The sequence below is a fragment of the Ochotona curzoniae genome, unplaced genomic scaffold (genome assembly GCF_017591425.1).
Source record: "Ochotona curzoniae isolate NIBS_2020 unplaced genomic scaffold, NIBS_Ocur_1.0 contig_2861, whole genome shotgun sequence".
NCBI classification, from domain to species: domain Eukaryota; kingdom Metazoa; phylum Chordata; class Mammalia; order Lagomorpha; family Ochotonidae; genus Ochotona; species Ochotona curzoniae.
Genome location: NW_024465620.1, coordinates 1,020,915 through 1,038,919, shown reverse-complemented (window position 1 = coordinate 1,038,919; position 18,005 = coordinate 1,020,915). Strand labels below are relative to the sequence as shown.

At 64.3% G+C, this 18,005-nt stretch overlaps 2 protein-coding genes across 2 annotated transcripts in view; one reads left to right on the top strand and one right to left on the bottom strand.

Annotated features, from left to right (window-relative positions):
- Positions 1 to 8,516, bottom strand: part of GRIN2D (glutamate ionotropic receptor NMDA type subunit 2D) — a 28,318-nt gene extending 19,802 nt beyond the window's left edge. The window contains exons 1-4 of the mRNA XM_040978292.1: positions 8,311 to 8,516; positions 7,233 to 7,541; positions 3,837 to 4,327; positions 396 to 1,015 (exon numbers count right to left, since the gene is read on the bottom strand). Coding sequence (XP_040834226.1) covers positions 396 to 1,015; positions 3,837 to 4,301 — 1,085 coding nt within the window. The 5' untranslated portion in view covers positions 4,302 to 4,327; positions 7,233 to 7,541; positions 8,311 to 8,516. The remainder of the gene's footprint in view (positions 1 to 395; positions 1,016 to 3,836; positions 4,328 to 7,232; positions 7,542 to 8,310) is intronic.
- A 2,168-nt stretch (positions 8,517 to 10,684) lies between these two features.
- KDELR1 (KDEL endoplasmic reticulum protein retention receptor 1) lies at positions 10,685 to 16,600 on the top strand. Its single transcript, XM_040977900.1, has 5 exons — positions 10,685 to 10,916; positions 11,604 to 11,704; positions 12,061 to 12,219; positions 15,125 to 15,377; positions 15,895 to 16,600. Exons 1-5 carry the CDS (start codon positions 10,826 to 10,828, stop codon positions 15,927 to 15,929), a joined length of 639 nt encoding a protein of 212 aa, XP_040833834.1. The 5' UTR covers positions 10,685 to 10,825; the 3' UTR covers positions 15,930 to 16,600.
- The last annotated feature ends 1,405 nt before the right edge of the window (positions 16,601 to 18,005 follow it).

Genomic DNA, 18,005 nt, shown 5'->3' with positions numbered 1-18,005 from the left:
TGACCACAATGGTGAGGTTTGGGGCTCCTGAGACCCCAGGCAGCCCCCCCCCCCCAAGCAGCAGGCTTCCCACCACAGGCCCTGCCCACTACTGCCTGTCATACGGCAGCAGGACACCCCGTCCCCCAGGCTGCAGCTGCTGCTCCACTTCCGATTCAGCTCCCTGCCAGTGCACCTGCAACAAGCAATAAAGGATGGCCCAAGTGCTTCGGCCTCTGCCACTCATGTGGGACACTGATGTAATTCCAACCTTTGACCTGGACCAGCCCAGGCTACCATGTAGGGAGTGAACCAGTGGATGGGAAATCCTCCCATCCCAACCTGAAACTCTGCCTTTCAAAGAAACAAATAATTGCTTCCAAGCCAGCCCCACCTCTCACTCCAGCCCCACTCACCTGTGCAGACTCTCTCCGCGGTGGGAGCGGTTCTGGGCCCTGCAGTCGTGGCCAAGCTCGGGAAGGAAGCCGTAGTCCCGCAGCAGTGCCTGGGCACCTCTGGCCACCACGGCCACGCCAGCCGCCACACGACGGGCCAGATCGTCCCGCCAGCCAGCAGAGCGGACAGCAAACAGCCCGGCGGGCAGCGGGGCGCCCCCAGGAAGAAGAGGGGGCTCTCCGGGAGCTCCCGAGCCTCCGCCTCCAGCCAGCTGGGGCCCCACCATGAACCAGACATAACCAGGCCCGGTGAGGCCAGCCTCCTCGGCGGCCCGGAACACGGGCTCGGCCTCCTCACGGGCACAGAAGAGCAGGCGGATTTGGGCGCTCACGCTGCGGAGCTGGGCGCCGAGCACCGCCTCTCCAGCCCCGGGGTCCAGCGTCAGCGCGCCTCGGTGCTCCCAGCCCACCAGGCTGCCGTCCGTCAGCACCTCGATATAGGATAGGAAGGCCCTGTGGCCGGGGGCACGCGTAGTCACCGCTACAAAGGACGTCCAGTCATATTCCTCCAGCACCTCGAAGATGACCTGCAGCTGCTGCTCCGTGGAGGAGCCGAGCTGCAGGAAGGTGGAGCCCTTCTCCTGTAGTGGAGAATGGGGGGTGAGGGCGGGGGACAGGCCTCCCCCAGTCCCTGCTTTCCCCACGCCACGCCCTCCTTTTCTATCTGCAGCACCAGGCTAGACCTTGCCTTAGATTTGGCTACCCAAGTTCTTCCCAGGAGCTCTCATCTCTGCACAACCAGCAAGTTTCAAGGCATCACAGAGCCCTGACAGGCAGGGCAGTGACCCCGAGCCCCCACAGGGAGCAGAAGGACATGGGATTTAGTTGGCCAGTGCATGAGGAAACCATCCTGCTGCTCAGATGCTTGGGCAGGAGAGCCGGGCTCGCTTGGTGCAGCAGCCCACACCACGGCCCCTGTACACCCAGCAGCCGCAGAGAAGAGCAGACACCCTGTGTGTGCCCAGGGGACCACAAGTCCCAGCATGCAGTGGGGGCTGCTGTGGCTCCCTCCCCGACGAGGCCCAGGGGACAGCCTTGTCCGCCTCCCTCCCATGGCCTCCTTCTCCATCCTGTCGGCTGCCAAATTTTAAATGCAGGCGTGCCCTTTAGTGTTCCCTCTGTTCTCCTTCCCTGGTGATGTCATATCAGATTTCTGTATTTAAACACTCTTGGTGGGGCTACCGCTTCGGCACAGCAACTTTAGCAGCCGCCTGTGATACCAGCTTCCCCTAGGGACGTTGGTTCGAGTCCCAGAGGTCCCACTTCGAATCAGATCCCTGCTCCTGATGCATCTGGGAAAGCAACCGAAGATGGTCCCGGTGCTTGGGCCCTGCCACGGCAGTGGACGACTTGAATGGGGCTCCCGGCTCCTGGCTCCAGCCTGGCCCAGTTACAGCCAAGGCAGCCATTAAGGGAGTGACCCAGTGGATGATTCTCTGTTTCTCTAACTGCCTTTCATGTAAGACAACTTTACACAAGACAAAAATCAAAATTTCCCTCCCTGTCTTTATTTCCTTTTTTCAGTCCCCTTAAACCTCAACTTCCCCGTCCCCGACTTGCGCCTCTTGCCACCAGCTTTGCAGCCCTCCTGGTCACCACCTTCCCTCCCCGCCCAGAGGTCCCTGCTCCCATTCCTGAGGCCCTCAGCCTCGTCCCCAACACGGGAACTGCTCCCAAGCACTAAGCAAGCTGGTCGCTTCTAGGAGAAACCTTGCAGCAAGTGCGTGTTAGGCTCCAGCTGCGGTGGACCGGTGGCCTCCCTGCCCGCAGGGCCTCCCTCCTCAGCCCAGCCCCACTCCCTCCTCGCTCCCTTGCTGTAGGCACCCCGCACCCGGCTCCGGTGGCAGCAGGGCGCTGCCCCGACCTGACCCCTTCTCCGGGGGGGCTCCTGCCTCAGCTCCTCCCAGCTCTCCTCACCCCTCAGCTCCGGCTCAGGGGCCACCTCCGCATGGAGGCCTCCCGGATGCCGAGCAGCCACCGGAGGCCTCCCATCATCCTGCTGGTGTCCTCCAGGACACATTTCACCCTTCCTTGTTTGGTCTGTTCCCTCATTAGGATGCAAGCTCTATAAGGCACCAGGCCTTGGCTGCCTCCTCCCTCCCTCCACATACACACACACACACACACACAACTGTATTCCCCAGAACCCAAAACAGCCCTGGCACAGAACCAGGGCACAATAAACCTTCCTGTGATGTAATGGGAACAGCCAGCCTACTTGGTCCCTTGGCGAGCCTGTGTGGCTGCATGAGGTGGAATACGCCTGTCTGGACAGAAGCCCCTCTCCTTCAGCAGGTGGGGGTGAGGGGGCCATGTTCCCAGCATTCAATGGGACACAGATGGAGCCTTGGGGACCCCTCTTTCCTCCAGTCAGGGACACAGAGGAGACCACATTCTCCAGAAAGCAGATGGTGGTGGGGGGTATACACAGGGCCAACCACGGTGCCCCAAGACGGCAACGAAACGGATCAAGGGACAACCTCGGCCACAGTGGAGGACTACACCCCGAGGTGGCAGGCGGAGGACAAGTTCACCTCCCCAAATCTGTTTACAATCTCTGGACAATGCCACGCCAAGGAGAACAGCAAAGTGGCACAGAGGTCCTTCCCAGAATGCTCTGGTCAGTTGAAAACTACGAGTCCCAGCATGCAACGGTGACCCAGTCACCAAGTCACCGGGTCCCTCACAGCAGGGACCTGGCCTGCCTAGGCTCCACCCACTCGGGTGGGCCCGCCTCCCTGTTGCATTGGCTCCGCCCCCAACACGCCCCACCCCCTTTCCAGGCCGGCCTTCTCCCGGCTGCCTCCCCTGCCCTCCCTGCAGGCCACGGCCAGCTCAGGCCTCCATCTATCCTCCCGGTCCGCACACTGGCTGGGCCTTCACCCAGGCCCACCCTGTGTGTCCACCGGCTCTCCACACCTTCTGCCCGATACTCCTCTCCTTAAAGGCCCTCGCTAGGTCCCACCTCCTCCCTCCCCTTGCCCCCCACCTGCCTCGCCTCCCCTTGCCCCCTGCCCCTCAGGACCCCTTCCTCCTGATCCCGTGGCAGCCACCTCCTGCTCTTCCTGACCCCCGATCCCAGAAGCCATCCTAATCTCGGGATCTGACCTCCTGGGCTGCTCTATCTTCCCCACACCCCACCCCTACCGTCCTGCGACCCCTCACCCGTCCTGAGACCCCTGACCTGTGAGACCAGGTTCAGGTTACCCCCATGGCCTGCTGAGCACTGACCTCTGACCCTGCCCAGAAGGGCCCTAGGCACCCCCGGAAGACCACACCTGCCCAACCCGCAGCCCTGTCACTCCACGGTCCCCTGCCCTCTGCGCTCTGCCCCGACGACACAGACCCCCAGCCCTGGGACCACCCCCTCCCACGCGTCCACGGTCGCGCGCGCGCGTGCACCTTGGGCGTGAGCACGAGCGCAGCGCCGCCGTGCACGGCCACGATGGGCAGCGAGGTCTGGGCCGAGAGGAAGTCGAGGATGGGCGCCACGGCCGGTGCGCGGGAGTCGTCCTCGAAGACCACGCCGTGCACGCGGAGCCCCGACAGCAGGTCGCAGAGCTGCAGCACCAGGCTGCGAGGGTCCGAGCCGTTGAGCACCAGCGCCACGGGCCGCACGTCCAGGCCCGGGCTGCGCACGGCCGCGGCCACGGCCGGCCCCAGGCGCGCAGCCTCGGCCGCGTACGCGGGCCCGGAGAACACGAGCGCCACGTTGAGCGGCCGCGCCCCGCCGAGGCCCCCGCCGAGCCCGCCGGCGCCGCCCGGCCCCGGGGCCTCCTCCGGGAACGGGCTGGCGCAGGCTAGCGCCAGCAGCAGCAGCATCTTAGCGGGGCCCGGAGGGCCGCGGGGGCCACCGGCGCCGCGCATCGCCTGCGGACCCCGCCGGGCGGCCTCTGCACGTCGGGGTGGTAGTTGGGGCACCGAAGCCGGAGATGGGGAGGTGGCGAGGAGGGAAAGGTTGGGGTGATGGAGCCCGCCCGAGAGAGACGGTGAGGGTTAGAGGTTGGGGAGAGGCAGGTGGGGGAGTGCAAGAGGCAGGGATGGGAAGGGACCCCAGGTGCAGAGAAAAGTGTTGGGGTGCAGCGGAGGAAGACGCCAAGGGAACAGGGAGTGGAGTTGAGCATGGAGGATGCACCGACGTGAGGGTGGGTGTTGGGGTGGGGGTAAGGAGAGAGAAACGGATAGGAGTTCAGGTGGGTGGGGATGTTAGGGAGACAGACCCACAGAGATGGGGGGGGGTAGGTGACAGGAGGAGGGAGAGAGGTGGAGAAGGGGGGCAGGAGGCTCAGAATGACAGAGGGGGGCACAAGCCCCGGGGCCAGGACAGACAGGTGTGGGAGATGCAGGAGAAGCCCAGAGGAAGTTGGGCAAAAAGGCGAAGCCAGGGAGTGGGAGAAGACCCCCCCAGCCCAGAAAAGATAGGGAGATGGAAGGGAGATTGGAGGCAAGTAGGCAGAGCAGGCAGGCAGAGCGCGGAGAAAAACACAGCAGACAGAAATAGCGAGGCAGAGACCGAGACCCCCGCCAGCGAGGTGCCCGGCACAGACATGAAAGACAAGCCAGGAAGGGAGTGGCAGGAGGGAGCAAGAATAAAAGGGAAGGAAAAGTGAGGGACGAAAATGAGAGACGGAAAAAGGGTCAGGTATGTGGGATAGGGGAGAGAGAGATGAGGAGACATTAGTGGGGGTCCCAGGGAGAGAAGACGCTCCCCACCCCCACGACCTGGCCTCCCACCCCAGCCACAGTCTCCAGCCCCTCTTGGGTACCTCTGTTCCTGTCCCTGCACACCCCCACCCCTGCCCCATTCTCTGTGGGAAGGATAGAGTCACAGTCCAGCTGGCTGGATGGAGGGGTTGGGGGCACAGCTGTGGGGAGCTGAGTGGGGTGGGGGGGTGTCTCTGGCTCCTAGCCCAGAGCAATTTAGTCAATTAGAAAGAAGTGCAGCGTCTTTCCTGTACCCCTGTCAAGTAGTGGCCGCCTGGGGAGGCTGGGCTTCGAGCCCAGACTCTCCGGTCCCGGGGCTCGGGGACTAGGGCACCTCCTGGTTCCCTGGGCAGGGACTGGGAGCTGACCACAGGGGCTTCCTGAGGCACCGAGGGGCCAGCCCGGGAAGGGTTCTCTCTGGCTGTCAATCAGGCTGCTGTCCAGTTGCTATGGTAGCAGTGGGTTAGTCCACCCCATAGCCGGCAACCCCCTCCCCTGCCTAGAGGCCCCACTCCGCCCCCCTGCCCAACATCTCACCTTCCCAGAGAGCCTGGCCACCAGGGACCATCTCCTCCCAACCTCCCGCGGGAAGGGGGGCTCCTAGCATGTGCCCCTCCTGAGGCGGGTTCCTCCTGGCCCCTCCTCTCATTGCCCTTCCCCAAGCAGCTGGCTCAATCAGCGCTCAGAATAGCCCCCCTCCACCCCAAAATAACCCACAGCTGTGGCCTGGCCCCCGCGGGGTTAACGCTGGCTCTCCCCCCAACCCTCCCCTATAGCTGCTCACCCGTCAGCTTCTACCTCTGTCAGCACCTGCCCCCTCAGGGCCTCTGACCTTGGAGACCCCCCCTCCTGGGGGTCCTGCTCCTTATGGGGTCCACCCACTAGGTATCCTCATCCCCACCCTTCCCCGCGAGGGACTGGGGACAGCAACTTCACTCAGGCCGCTGGAGGAGACCCCCTCATCTTGAGAACCCACCCCCTCAGGCTCTCCGGGGTCCTCTGTCCACACAGCGGTCCCAGGGCCAAACCTCTGTGCCCTGCGCAGCAGTCGGGGACACGGGAGGCTCCCAGACCCTCCTCCCTGATGTGGGGAAACTGGGTCCCCAACTTATCCCATAGACTCAGGAATCATACCCCAAGACTCAGGGGTCCAGGCGCTGAGCCGCCTTCTCCACCTGCAGCAGCCAAGGGTCCCCGTGTTCCCAGCCCTCTCCTCCCTTACAGACCCTCTTTTTTGTCTCAAATTCCATCAGCCTGGGTATGCAGGGGACCTTCCCCCTCTGCCCCCAGCCATCGGCTGTGGCCTGGGCCTCCCTTGCTGGCCCCACTCATGAACTGTGCACAGGGGAGCTTGTCCCACAGTGGGGAGGGGGAGGGTACCCAGAGATTCCTGGGGTGTCTCCGCCTCCGCTGCTGCCCCCATCATCACAGGGGAGTGGACAGCCCCCTCCCCCCCAGTCGTGCTGCAGAGTCCTGTCCCCCCCCCCCACCCCGCTCGGCACCCTCCTCCTGCTCCACCCCGCACACTCACACCGCCAGTCTCTCCCCACCCCAGTCCTGCCGCTGAGAGGGGCTGCCAGGGTGTTCCAGAACCTTTAAGGAGGGGCGGCCGCTGGGGGATAGGGGCGCTGGGCTGCCCTCAAGGTCCTTGGCAGCTGTGTTAATAGCAGATTCATAGCTCGGAGATGGGAGGGGAGAGCAGGCGAGGGGAGGGGAGAGACGGGCCGCCCGCCATAGGGGAGGCTGGTGCAGGGAGAAGGTGAGCTGGATGGAGAAGGAGGGGCGTCAGCTGTGTCGCGCTGGGACCAGGGCCAGCGGCCGGGGGGAGTCGGGGCTCGGCTAGGGAGGCCTGGGGTACAGAGACCCAGGGGAAAGGGTCTCCGAGAGGGGGAAGGGCAGGGGTCGTAGGACAGCTCACTGAGGATGAGTATGCTGTAGTGCGGGGAGGGGGGCGGGGGGAGGGCAGGAAAGACCCCTGCCCACCGTTCCCTCCCAGAGACCGCCTGACCAACTTTCCCAGTCCTAGATTGGAGGGAAGGGGGTCCCTAGCCCCATCCCCCCGCCCCTGCATCCCCTGCCCCAAAGGGTCCTTACCTTTTCATGACCCTGTTCTGTTGGGGGGAATCGCGGGGGGTGGGGGTGGGCCAGGACCGGAACCCAGCGTCTGGTGACCCGAAGATTCGGCGCAGGGCTCGGGGAGCCGCTGTGGGCGAGGTGGGGGCCAGGCCCCGGGGCGGCGGCGTTGGCGGTGGCGGCAGCAGCGGGGACTTCTTGCCTGCCCCTGGCTCCGTCTCTGCCTTCCTCTTCCTCCTCTTCCTCAGTCCCGTCCGGGCTCGTGTGTCTCGTCCGCCAAGGTTGCGGCCGTTGGGACTAGGCGAGGACGCAGCTACTACACATGTTGCGCTGGAAGTTGGGCCCCGGACATTGCAGAGGCTGTCGGGGTGTCCTCTCGTGGCCCCGACCCCATGGGGATCTCCCTTTCCGCCCACCCGGGATGCCCCCTTCTGCTGCTTCAGCCCCGGCTCCTCCCCCCATCCATGTGTCCGGTTCCGCCTCTCCCTGGCTCCTCTGCACCCCTGCTTTGTGCCCTCCCGGCCCCCGTCCCCCACCCAGCGTCTGTGTCCGTCTGTCCGTCTGTCTGGGTCACCTCTGCCGCCGGGCGCCCCGGGTGTGCGTCTGTGGGGGTTGGAGCACTGGTGCCTGCCTGTCTGGGGAGCTGCCCCTGCTTGCCTCGGCCACCCCCAGACCACCGCCTCCACCGCTGGGCGCCCCTAACCTCAGACACAGGCAAACACACAGACACGGCCTGGCTTCCCTGGGATTCCCTCTGCACACCCCCGGAGCTGGAGGAGCGAGACGCGCGGGCACACACACACACACACACACACACACACACACACACACACACACTGGGGCCGGTGGGCGCCAGGCAGCCACTGCCGTCAGGGGCTGCGGGACAGACAGGAGGACACGCAGGCGCCGGCAGAGAGCTCAGGTACACACCATCCCCCGGGGCGGGGGGCTCGCGGGGAGGAGGGCAAGGGGCTCGGGTCGGAACGGACAGACCCCTCCCTGCCTCTCCTGCTCGCTGGCTCGGCCGCCGCCGCCGCAGCCCTTTGCACAGACACACCCCCCCTCTGCACGCCAGACACCCAGCCACAGCGATGCTCACCGGGGAGACGATGGCAGCCGCTGCAGAGACCCCTGGGGGCCGGGCGGACCCACCCAGGCTCACAGCCCCCTCCCCAAGCTGGGCACCGGTGGCCGAGCGAGGCTGCGGGTGGAGGGTGGGCGCCGCGGCCGCTGCTTGGAGGAGCCGGAGCGGGAGGGATTCGCACACTCGCTGCACTCGCGCGCGCACACACACTCACTCGGGATGCGATTAACATTCAGTCCCCGTCCGTCCCCTGCCGGGAGACCCACAGCCCCCCTCTCCTGGCCTCCCTAGGGACCCCTCCTCCTGCCAGGACTCGGGGGGCGGCCCTCAACCCCCACCTCCCAGCCTTTGCCCTCCTCCGGGGACCTGAGAGTGAGGGGCTGAAAACAAACAGGGAGGGGAGGAGGGCAGGCGGCGACTCCACATCCCGAGGGGAGGTGGGAGCCTTGCTGTTGGGCTTCTGGTGCTGCCCCCTCTGCACATTGAGGCTTGGGAAGGTGGGGTGCCTCTTCCTGACTTAGGTGTCCAACCCGGGCAGCCATTGCTTGGCTTCTAGTGCCCTAGAAGGCCCCACCTGCAAACTAGGTCTCCATCACTGAGACCAGCCCAGACCCTCCTCTCTCACTCACAGGGGTCCAGCCCCTCCTCCCTCACACCAGGGGTCCAGCCCAGACCCTCCTCCCTCACATCCAGGGGTCCAGCCCCTCCTCCCTCACATCCAGGGGTCCAGCCCCTCCTCCCTCACACCCAGGGGTCCAGCCCAGCCCCTCCTCCCTCACCCCAGGGGTCCAGCCCAGACCCTCCTCCCTCACTCCCAGGGGTCCAGCCCAGCCCCTCCTCCCTCACCCAGGGGTCCAGCCCCTCCTCCTTCACACCCAGGGGTCCAGCCCAGACCCTCCTCCCTCACCCAGGGGTCCAGCCCCTGTCCCTCCTCCCTCACTCCCAGGGGTCCAGCCCCTCCTGCCTCAGACCAGGGGTCTAGGCCCCCACATGCCTTCTTATAAGTTCCTTGGAAATTAGTCGTTGCTCAAGCCTTCTCCTGGGCAAGTGTTAGGAATCTAGAGCCTCAAACCCTCCCTCTAAGCTCCAGAAATTCAGGACCCACCACAGCTCTTACTCAGGTTTGTGTGTTGGTCCCTGCCCCTCCCTGCACCCCAGCCCATCCCATTCCAGAGGCGCCCCGTCTGCACATCACTGTCTCCCAACCTGGGATTTGGGGCTGTGTGGGCTACTTCAGGCATGAAGGGGTGGGAGGACGGGCTGTGACTGCCTCCCCTGGGAGTGCTTAGAGCGCCCTTGATGGGTGCAGGCTGAGGCTGCTCTGGAAATGGGGTGCAGAGGGATCGCCCCCAAGGGCTGGCAGGACATGTGTGCTGGGGCCTCAGGCTGCTGTGTGCTGGGCGATTCAGGCCACCAAGTATAAGGAGTTTGGGCTGGAGGAGGGGTCCCAGATTCCCCAGTTCCAGTGAAAAAGGGACTATTGGACCCCTGGCCTGAGGGGAAAGAAGCTGGGCTGGACCCCTGGGTGTGAGGGAGGAGGGTCTGGGCTGGACCCCTGGGTGTGAGGGAGGAGGGGCTGGGCTGGACCCCTGGGTGTGAGGGAGGAGGGTCTGGGCTGGACCCCTGGGTGTGAGGGAGGAGGGTCTGGGCTGGACCCCTGGGTGTGAGGGAGGAGGGGCTGGACCCCTGGGTGTGAGGGAGGAGGGTCTGGGCTGGACCCCTGGGTGTGAGGGAGGAGGGTCTGGGCTGGACCCCTGGGTGTGAGGGAGGAGGGGCTGGACCCCTGGGTGTGAGGGGGGAGGGGCTGGACCCCTGGGTGTGAGGGAGGAGGGGCTGGACCCCTGGGTGTGAGGGGGGAGGGGCTGGACCCCTGGATGTGAGGGAGGAGGGGCTGGAGCCATGGTTTGAAAGAGAAGAAGGTGGGGGCTGCTTTCCTGTCTTTGACAGGCCCCAAGGTCGGGGCAAGAGGCCCCAAGGTCGGGGAGGGGGCCGACCCTCAGCAACCCTGCCTTTCAGTCCCTGTGCACATCTTGAATGCTGGTGCACCCGCCTCCTGAATTCCCGTCGAGGACCGAGCATGGGCGGCGGATGCAGCGTTCCAGAAGAGACACAGGTTGCTTGGGGAAGCAGGTGCTGGATTTGAGGCGCTTTGGACACTCCCCGCCCCCCTAACCAACGTTCGCGGAAGGCAGCCTCGGCGTGCCCTCAGCGCCGGCGCGGCGAGGCCGGCGGCGGGCGTCAGGGGGCGCTCGAGAGCCAGCTCCCTCCCTCGGGGGCGGGGCCTCGCCCCGGACTCCGCCCCGGACTCCGCCCCCTGGCGCTCGCCTCCCTCTTCCCGGCTCCTGCTCGGCCGCCAGCTCCGGCCTCGCCTCCCCCACGCAGGGCCCCCTGCGCCGAGCCGAGCTCACCCGAGGGAGGGCTCCTGTCCCGGCCCGCCGCCCCCGGCCCAGCCGCCCGACCAGCAGCAGCCCCCGGGGGCAGCCCCCCGCTGCAGCCCGCTTCCCTGAGCGCCCCCTCCTCCCCCCCAGCCATGAATATCTTCCGATTCCTGGGAGACCTCTCCCATCTCCTAGCCATCATCTTGCTTTTGCTCAAAATCTGGAAATCTCGCTCTTGTGCCGGTGAGAGGCCCGCGGGGGCCGGAGGACGGGGTGGGAGGGGGCTTGCGGGGAGGGGGGGGACGCACATTGCTCTGCTGAGCTGCTGACCAGACAAGCCCTCTTCCGTGTCTGGGGGCGCCAGGGGCGCAGCTGGCTTCTGCAGCCTGGACGAGGCGTGGGGTGTAGTGGGGGGCAAGGCCAGGTGCCCCCTTGCCCCGTTCAGCCCCCAGTCTGGGCAGCCTGGAGGTTGCTGGGCTGCGAACAGGGAGCCATGGCAGGCGGGGAGGTGGCTGGGAGTTGGTGACGTGGACAGTGGCGGCCAGGAGGGCAGCGGGGAGGGAAGCGACTGGTTCCGGGCGGCTGGGGTCAGGCAGGGTCCTCTCCAAGCTCCCCCTGCCTTGGGGTCAGCTTGTGGGAGGATCTTGCTGGCCACCCCCACCCGGGGTGGTTATGAGGCCTAGCCCGGGCTGGAGCCTCGGGCTGGAGTAGCTTCAGGGCCCGGGGCTGCCCCCTGGCTGTGGGCAGCGGGAAAGGGCTTTTCCTTGGGCGGGCGGGCCGGGGTTTGGGGAGGCCTTTGGGGACAGCTGCGTTCCACGCACCTCCGGGCTGGCCCCGGGCTGGACCTGGGCCGTGTGCCATGGTTCAGGGCCCACACAGCGCACTCCCCAGCCCCGGTTCACGGCTCCTGTCTGTCCGTCTGGGCTGCAGGGATTTCCGGCAAGAGCCAGGTCCTGTTTGCTGTGGTGTTCACCGCCCGCTACCTGGACCTGTTCACCAACTACATCTCGCTCTACAACACCTGCATGAAGGTAGGGGCCCTGCCCTGCCGTGGGGGTGCCTGGTGGGGGGGCCTGCTGGGTGTGCCCGCCCGCGCCCACCGTGCCCGCCCGTGCCCACCGTGCCCGCCCGCGCCCGCCCATGCCCACCGTGCCCGCCCGCGCCCACCGTGCCCGCCCGTGCCCACCGTGCCCGCCCGCGCCCGCCCATGCCCACCGTGCCCGCCCGCGCCCGCCCATGCCCACCGTGCCCGCCCGCGCCCACCGTGCCCGCCCGCGCCCACCGTGCCCGCCCACGCCCACCGTGCCCGCCCGCGCCCGCCCATGCCCACCGTGCCCGCCCGTGCCCACCGTGCCCGCCCGCGCCCACCGTGCCTGCCCCCCATCAGGTTGTCTACATCGTGTGTTCCTTCACCACGGTCTGGATGATTTACAGCAAGTTCAAGGCCACCTATGACGGCAACCATGACACGTTCCGGGTGGAGTTCCTCGTGGTGCCCACGGCCATCCTGGCGTTCCTGGTGAACCACGACTTCACCCCTTTGGAGGTAGGTCTCGCTCAGCAGTGGGGCCCTGCGGCCGTGCGGCCGTCGGAGGGTCCAGTGGCAGTAAGCGCTGACAGCAGGACCGACCCCGGAGAGCTGCCTTCTGTGGGGTCCTCTGAGACTTCCCAACCAGGATCTATCCATGGGGTGCTTGTCTCAGGATGGGAGCGAGGCAGCGGGGGGGGGGCTCCCCGTGGGCTGGATACCTCTACCAGCGCCTCTCCTGCATCTGCTTCTGAGCACTCGTGTGGACCCATTTCCCTGTTGGGCAAGTTGAGGCTTGGGGTGTCTAAGGTCACTGGCCCAGTAGCCGACAGAGGATGGCCAGGGGCTGCAAGCCAGGCTTGGGGCCGAGTTCCAGATCTGCCACTTCTTCTTGGCGCCTATAACTTGCCTTGTTTGTAAAGTGACAGCTGCTTGCTGAGGTCTTGTGGCACGGGCCTGGAGATGTGAAGCCCTCTGCGTGGGGAGGTCCCCCGGCCTCGGGCCAGAGGCTGAGGGGTGGTTAGTGTTCCCAGGGGTGGGACTGATGTTGGGGGAGCCCAGTGCCTCCCACAAAGGGTGGAGCGAGTCGTGTGGTTCTGGCTCGGCGTGTTGGCGGGGTCCTGCCAGCTCGCCGCTCCCTCGGGGAGCTCAGGGAGGGTGGCAGCTCTCCTGCCCTCAGGCCTGCTCCTGCCCTGTAGGAAACTCATCCTGGGCGGCTCGAATCACCCGTGTTTTCCCACGGTGCTTCGAAATCAGAACCCAGAATTCTTGAGGCACGATGCCCCCTTTAAGACATGTTGGTGCAGATTTAAAGCACGGACGTTGGGTGACTTCACCCCGTGGCAACGTCAAGAGGCGGCCACGGTGTGCGTCCTGGGCTTTTCATGTGTGCGGTCCCTGCCTGCTTGAAGAGGCTACTCAGCCAAGCCCTTGACCTAGGCAGAGCCGCCCTGGTCACTGTCCACACTGTCCAGATGAAGGGACTCACTGGCTGTGTGAGGCAGCTGGGCTTGCTCGGGCTAGAGGAGCCTTGAGGTTCGGTTCCCAGCTCTGACTGTTCATCCCAGGGTCCAGCCAGTGTAGACCTTGGGAAGCAACCATGATGGCTCAAAAATCGGGGTTCTGGCCACCTTCATGGGAGAGCTGGTGCCTTTATCTCTCTATGTAACTGAAACGCTGTTACAGACAGACTGCATAGGGATTTTCGTCCCAGGTGGCGGCCAGTGGCTTGGCCAGCCTAGGCTGAAGCCAGGAGCCCGGGCCTCCATGCAGGTCTCCCACGTGGGTGCAGGGATCCAAGGCCTTGGGCCATGCCAGCCTAGGCTGAAGCCAGGAGCCTGGACCTCCACGCAGGTCTCCCATGTGGGTACAGGGACCCAAGGCCTTGGGCCATCCTCTGCCGATTTTCCAGGTGCATTAGAAGGGAGCGGGATCGGAAGTGGGGCAGCTTGGATGTGACCCAGTGACTATGGGATGCCGGCTGTTTAACCCACAATGCCAGCCGCTGGGTTGTGTTTCTGACTTTAGCCTCCTGCTAGGCGGGCATTGTGAGCGTTTAGGAATTGAACTAGCGGATGGGAATTGTCTCTAATTAAATAAATAAATGCAGATTTTAAGAAAGTTTTATTTCACAAAATAAAGTGCAATGCAGAAATGTGTTGCACCCCTGCTCCCCAGGTAAGCTGGGGTTGCAGGGGAGACTGGGGGTGTGTCTGTAGACTGAACCCTGTGGTTCCCCAGACCCTTGCTGGAAAGTTCTGGCCTGAGGAAGCAGACCCTCCTGGGGGTGGGAGTCTGGGGTGACCCAGGATCAGGTCCCTCTCCTGGGCCCCCGCTTCCCCATCTGCAGTGTGGGAGTCGTGGCAGGACCTGCTTCGTGGTGCTGAGGCTGGAGCCAGCGGGTAGCCTGAGGCATGTGGGGCAGCGCCCGGCAGCTGTGTGTGTGTTGGGGCGGGTCGGTAGGATTCGCTCATGTGTGTGCATGTGAGGAGGGTGGGTCGGTAGGATTCACTCCTGAGCTTGCCCACTTCCTTCCCACGAAGCCAAGCCCAGGCCAGGCCTACACCTGCCGCCTGCCACCTGGCCATGTCGTCCGAGGGGAGGTTTCGGGACGCCTCAGTGGTCACGTCTCCTGCAGGTGGCACTTTCGGGGAAGCCAGCAGCTATTTGAGGTGGCCTGTGGGCTGGGGGGTGCTGCGTGCAGGAGGGTGTGGGGCACAGGAGAGACCAGAGGCCTGGCTGAGAGGAGAGCGAGCAGGCAGGGCCTTCAGGGCCGGGGTCAGGAGTTTTATTCTGTTTAGGACAGGGAGAAGCTGCTAGAAGAGGGTGTCCTCCTCCCGCCCCGGGAGTATTTGAAAGGCAGAGATGGAGAGTGTCCGCCTGCTGTTTCACCTGACAGATACCTGTGACAGCTGGGCCAGAGCCACACCAAAGCTGGGGACCCAGGAACTCCATGTGGGAGCCAGGGAGCCAGGGAGCCAGGCACTAGAGCCATCATCTGCTGCTCCCTCGCAGGGAGCCGGAGTTGGGAGCAGAGCCGGGACTTGAACCAGGCACTTGGATGTGGGACTCGGGGCATGTTCCTCCCGCCACCCTGGACTGGACGCTTTCAGTTAGGGTCAGGGAGCTGCCCGGTCTGATTGGCATCTCTCAGGATGACATACGGACCCGTGGCTGCCCCTGGCAGAGTGGGGAAGGCATCCCAAGGTAGGGAAAGGCAGGTGGGCTGGGAGCACCGGGGGCCTGGATTCCACCTGCTGCCCCTGGACACAGGTTCGTGGCCAGCATCTGACCTTCTCTGGGTCTTGGTACTGATGGTGGTGGGTCCCTCCCAGGAATGGTGCCAGGGCCGTGTGCCTTCCTGCTGGTCTCACTGCTGCCAGCATCGCCCACCCTCTCTCTCTCTCCCCTGCCCCCCGTGCAGATCCTCTGGACCTTCTCCATCTACCTGGAGTCGGTGGCCATCTTGCCGCAGCTGTTCATGGTGAGCAAGACGGGCGAGGCGGAGACCATCACCAGCCACTACCTGTTTGCGCTGGGCGTCTACCGCACGCTCTATCTCTTCAACTGGATCTGGCGCTACCACGCCGAGGGCTTCTTTGACCTCATCGCCATCGTGGCGGGCCTCGTCCAGACCGTCCTGTACTGCGATTTCTTCTACCTCTACATCACCAAAGGTAGCCTCGCCCGCTTGGGGGGCTTGTGCCCACTGCCCTTCGAGGAACTCAAGCCTGCAGCACCTGGCACTCCAGGTCCCTGCTCCTTGTAGTGGGGTCAGGCAGGGCAGGGGCTGATGGGTAGAACTGGTCAGTGTGTCCCGCTGGTGGCTGGGGTCGGGGTGCAGGGTGGGGGACGGGGAAGCTGCTGGCTGTGAGGAGAGCATCCCTGGTCCCTGTGCAGTTGGGGAGTGCCCTCCCTGGCGTCACCCCTCGAGGAGGTGATGCTCAGCAGAGATCTGCAAACTCGGGAGTGTGTCCAGAGGGAGAGGCAGTGAGGTGAAGGCCCGAAACCACGCCCAGGCAAGCCCCACCCCAGCCCTCCTCTCATGCTGCCCTCTCCCGGGCTGGGGGGCAGAGCAGTGGATGCAGAAGCAATGTGGGCCCCAGGTGACTCAGCCCCAGGGGGAGGCCAGGGTGTCCCTCCTGGCCTGCAGGCCCCTGGGACTAACACCCACCCTGCTTTTTCTCCCTGCAGTCCTAAAGGGGAAGAAGCTGAGCTTGCCGGCGTAGCCCTGGTCCTCCCAGTCCTCGATGGCCGCGGGAGGCGTGAGAAGGCGGCGAGGATGAACAGCCTTCCCGTGGGGGGGTGACTTTTTTAAGAACAACCTCTCCCCACTCCCCAGCCCCTCCTGCCGGGTTTCCAGGTGGTTGGGGGTGTACGTGGTGGAGGACCCGGGTCTTGGGGAGCCCAGGACCTGGGATATTTGTAGTTTTTTGCCTTTTAGAAAAGAAAAAGAAATCTTTCCACTATTTAGTTTTTGATTCTGAAACCTCTCTCTTCTTGTGCCCGCCCGGCCCCCGTTTTTATAAACTGTTTCTGAGTGTCCTTTGGGGGCCGGGGGCAGCGGCACAGGCCTTCCCTTGCACATCTCGCCCCGGCCCCACTGGCTGCCAAACACTAACCTGCCACCGCCCGCCCTGCTCCCCGGGGACGCGGGAAAGGAGGCCCAGGACGGTCTCCCAGAATTTTCATAATTTTTTTTTTGCCGAGTTTGGGTTTCTTGTCCTGATTTGTGGGTTTTTTTTTTTTTTTTTTTTTGACAAATTGGGGGTAGGGTGGGGGGAGATCGGGGCTAGGGGATAGAAAAGAGGCCGGCCTTTAGTGATCACAGCTCTCATGTTTTTGTACAGAACTGCCAGTTGATTCTTTGTTCTCTTCAAATAAACCGAGGAAAATGGTACCTCTCTTTCTGCTTCTCCTTGCCCTCTCTGGTGTGTGTGGGGGGATCCTGTCCCAGCCCCGATCTCCGCTGTCGCTGGTGGGCCTGGGAGAAGAGGCTGGGCGGCACAGGGCTCCCAGCTGCCCCAGTCCCTGGTGGCCCTGCTGGGGAAGAGACTTTGGAGGGCATCCAGAAGATTCTTTTTACCTTGGGGCAGCGCTTGCCTGTCAGTCTGACTCCACGCCCCCTGCTCCCAACACACTTGATCCTTCTAGAACCTTCCAGAGGCTCCAGTCCACACCCCTTTAGCATTTTGTTGCCTTGCTCTGTTTTTACAAAAATAACAACAGAATGGGGTCACCAGCCGTTCAAAACCAGATTTGCACGTGCAAAGTCTGGATTTCTGGCTTGTCTTGATAAAGAACCTGTCAGTGTGATGGTGCCAGGCCCTGGTTTCTGGGTGGCGGCAGATGGCCGGGGCTGCATGGCCTGGCTCGGAGCTTGTCTGCGCCGCCCCGGGACCTGGCTCTGCAGCTGACTCCCTGCAGTTTGTGTGTGTGTGGTGCTCGGGGCCGGTCAAGTTCTGGCTCTTTCCGGGCCGGCCTCACACCTGTCCTCTGCCCTTTGGCATCCAGCGCTGGCCAGGCTCTCTGGCTCTTGTCAGCTTTTGGACTTCAAACCCTTGGCCTGGTCATGCTCCCTTGGGAGCCAGGGAGCTGGACGTGTCTTCATGACACCCCAACAGTGGGCCTGGTGATGGGGAAGTGGGGGTGTGGGGGTGACAGGCGGGCTCCCACCCCAGTTGGAGCCCCTGTGTTTGAGCACAGTGGTTTCTTTTATGCTAAAGGACTTTGTCTTGAGGAGGATTCTGCCCAGATGCCCGAGGTGGAAACCACAGGGGTTAGTGTTGGTTTGGGGCATTGCCACCTGCTCAGCTCTGCTGCCCCTCTGTGACCACAGCCTCAGAGCCAGACTAAGTGAGCTGCCAGGATGGGCCGGCTCCAGCAGCGAGGACCTGGGCTCCCATGTCATCTGCCTCCCAGCCCGCTGCACTGCTGCCTTTCCTGTCCAAATGCCTGTGGGGACCATGTCACATCCATTTCCGTCCTGAGCCAGGGCTGGCTGCGTGAGCAGCCTCCACAGGGCCTGACCGAGCTCCAGCTGGACTCCTCACGGCTTAGTCCCTCCACTGGGTGCATCGGCTGCTACTTGGTGGGACACGTGACCCTCTCAGTGTCGTTCGCCCTGTGCTTGAAAGGAGCTTCTTTACATCATCAAAAGCTTTAACTACGTAGTTCTACAACTAGGAGGTGGCAGAGCTGCACTGTCCGGCATAGTAGCCACTTGTTAGGTAACGTCCGCAGAGCAGCGGGGACACGGCCATGCTGAAGAGCTGAGCCATGAGATGTTCCGTGCTCTTGGAGGT

What these genes read in the sequence shown, in the direction of transcription:
- KDELR1 (XM_040977900.1), top strand. Translation starts at nt 10,826, where the DNA reads ATGAATATCTTCCGATTCCTGGGAGACCTCTCCCATCTCCTAGCCATC. An exon ending in TCTACAACACCTGCATGAAG is followed by an intron (nt 11,705 to 12,060) that starts GTAGGGGCCCTG and finishes GCCCCCCATCAG; the next exon opens with GTTGTCTACATCGTGTGTTC. An exon ending in CTACCTCTACATCACCAAAG is followed by an intron (nt 15,378 to 15,894) that starts GTAGCCTCGCCC and finishes TTCTCCCTGCAG; the next exon opens with TCCTAAAGGGGAAGAAGCTG.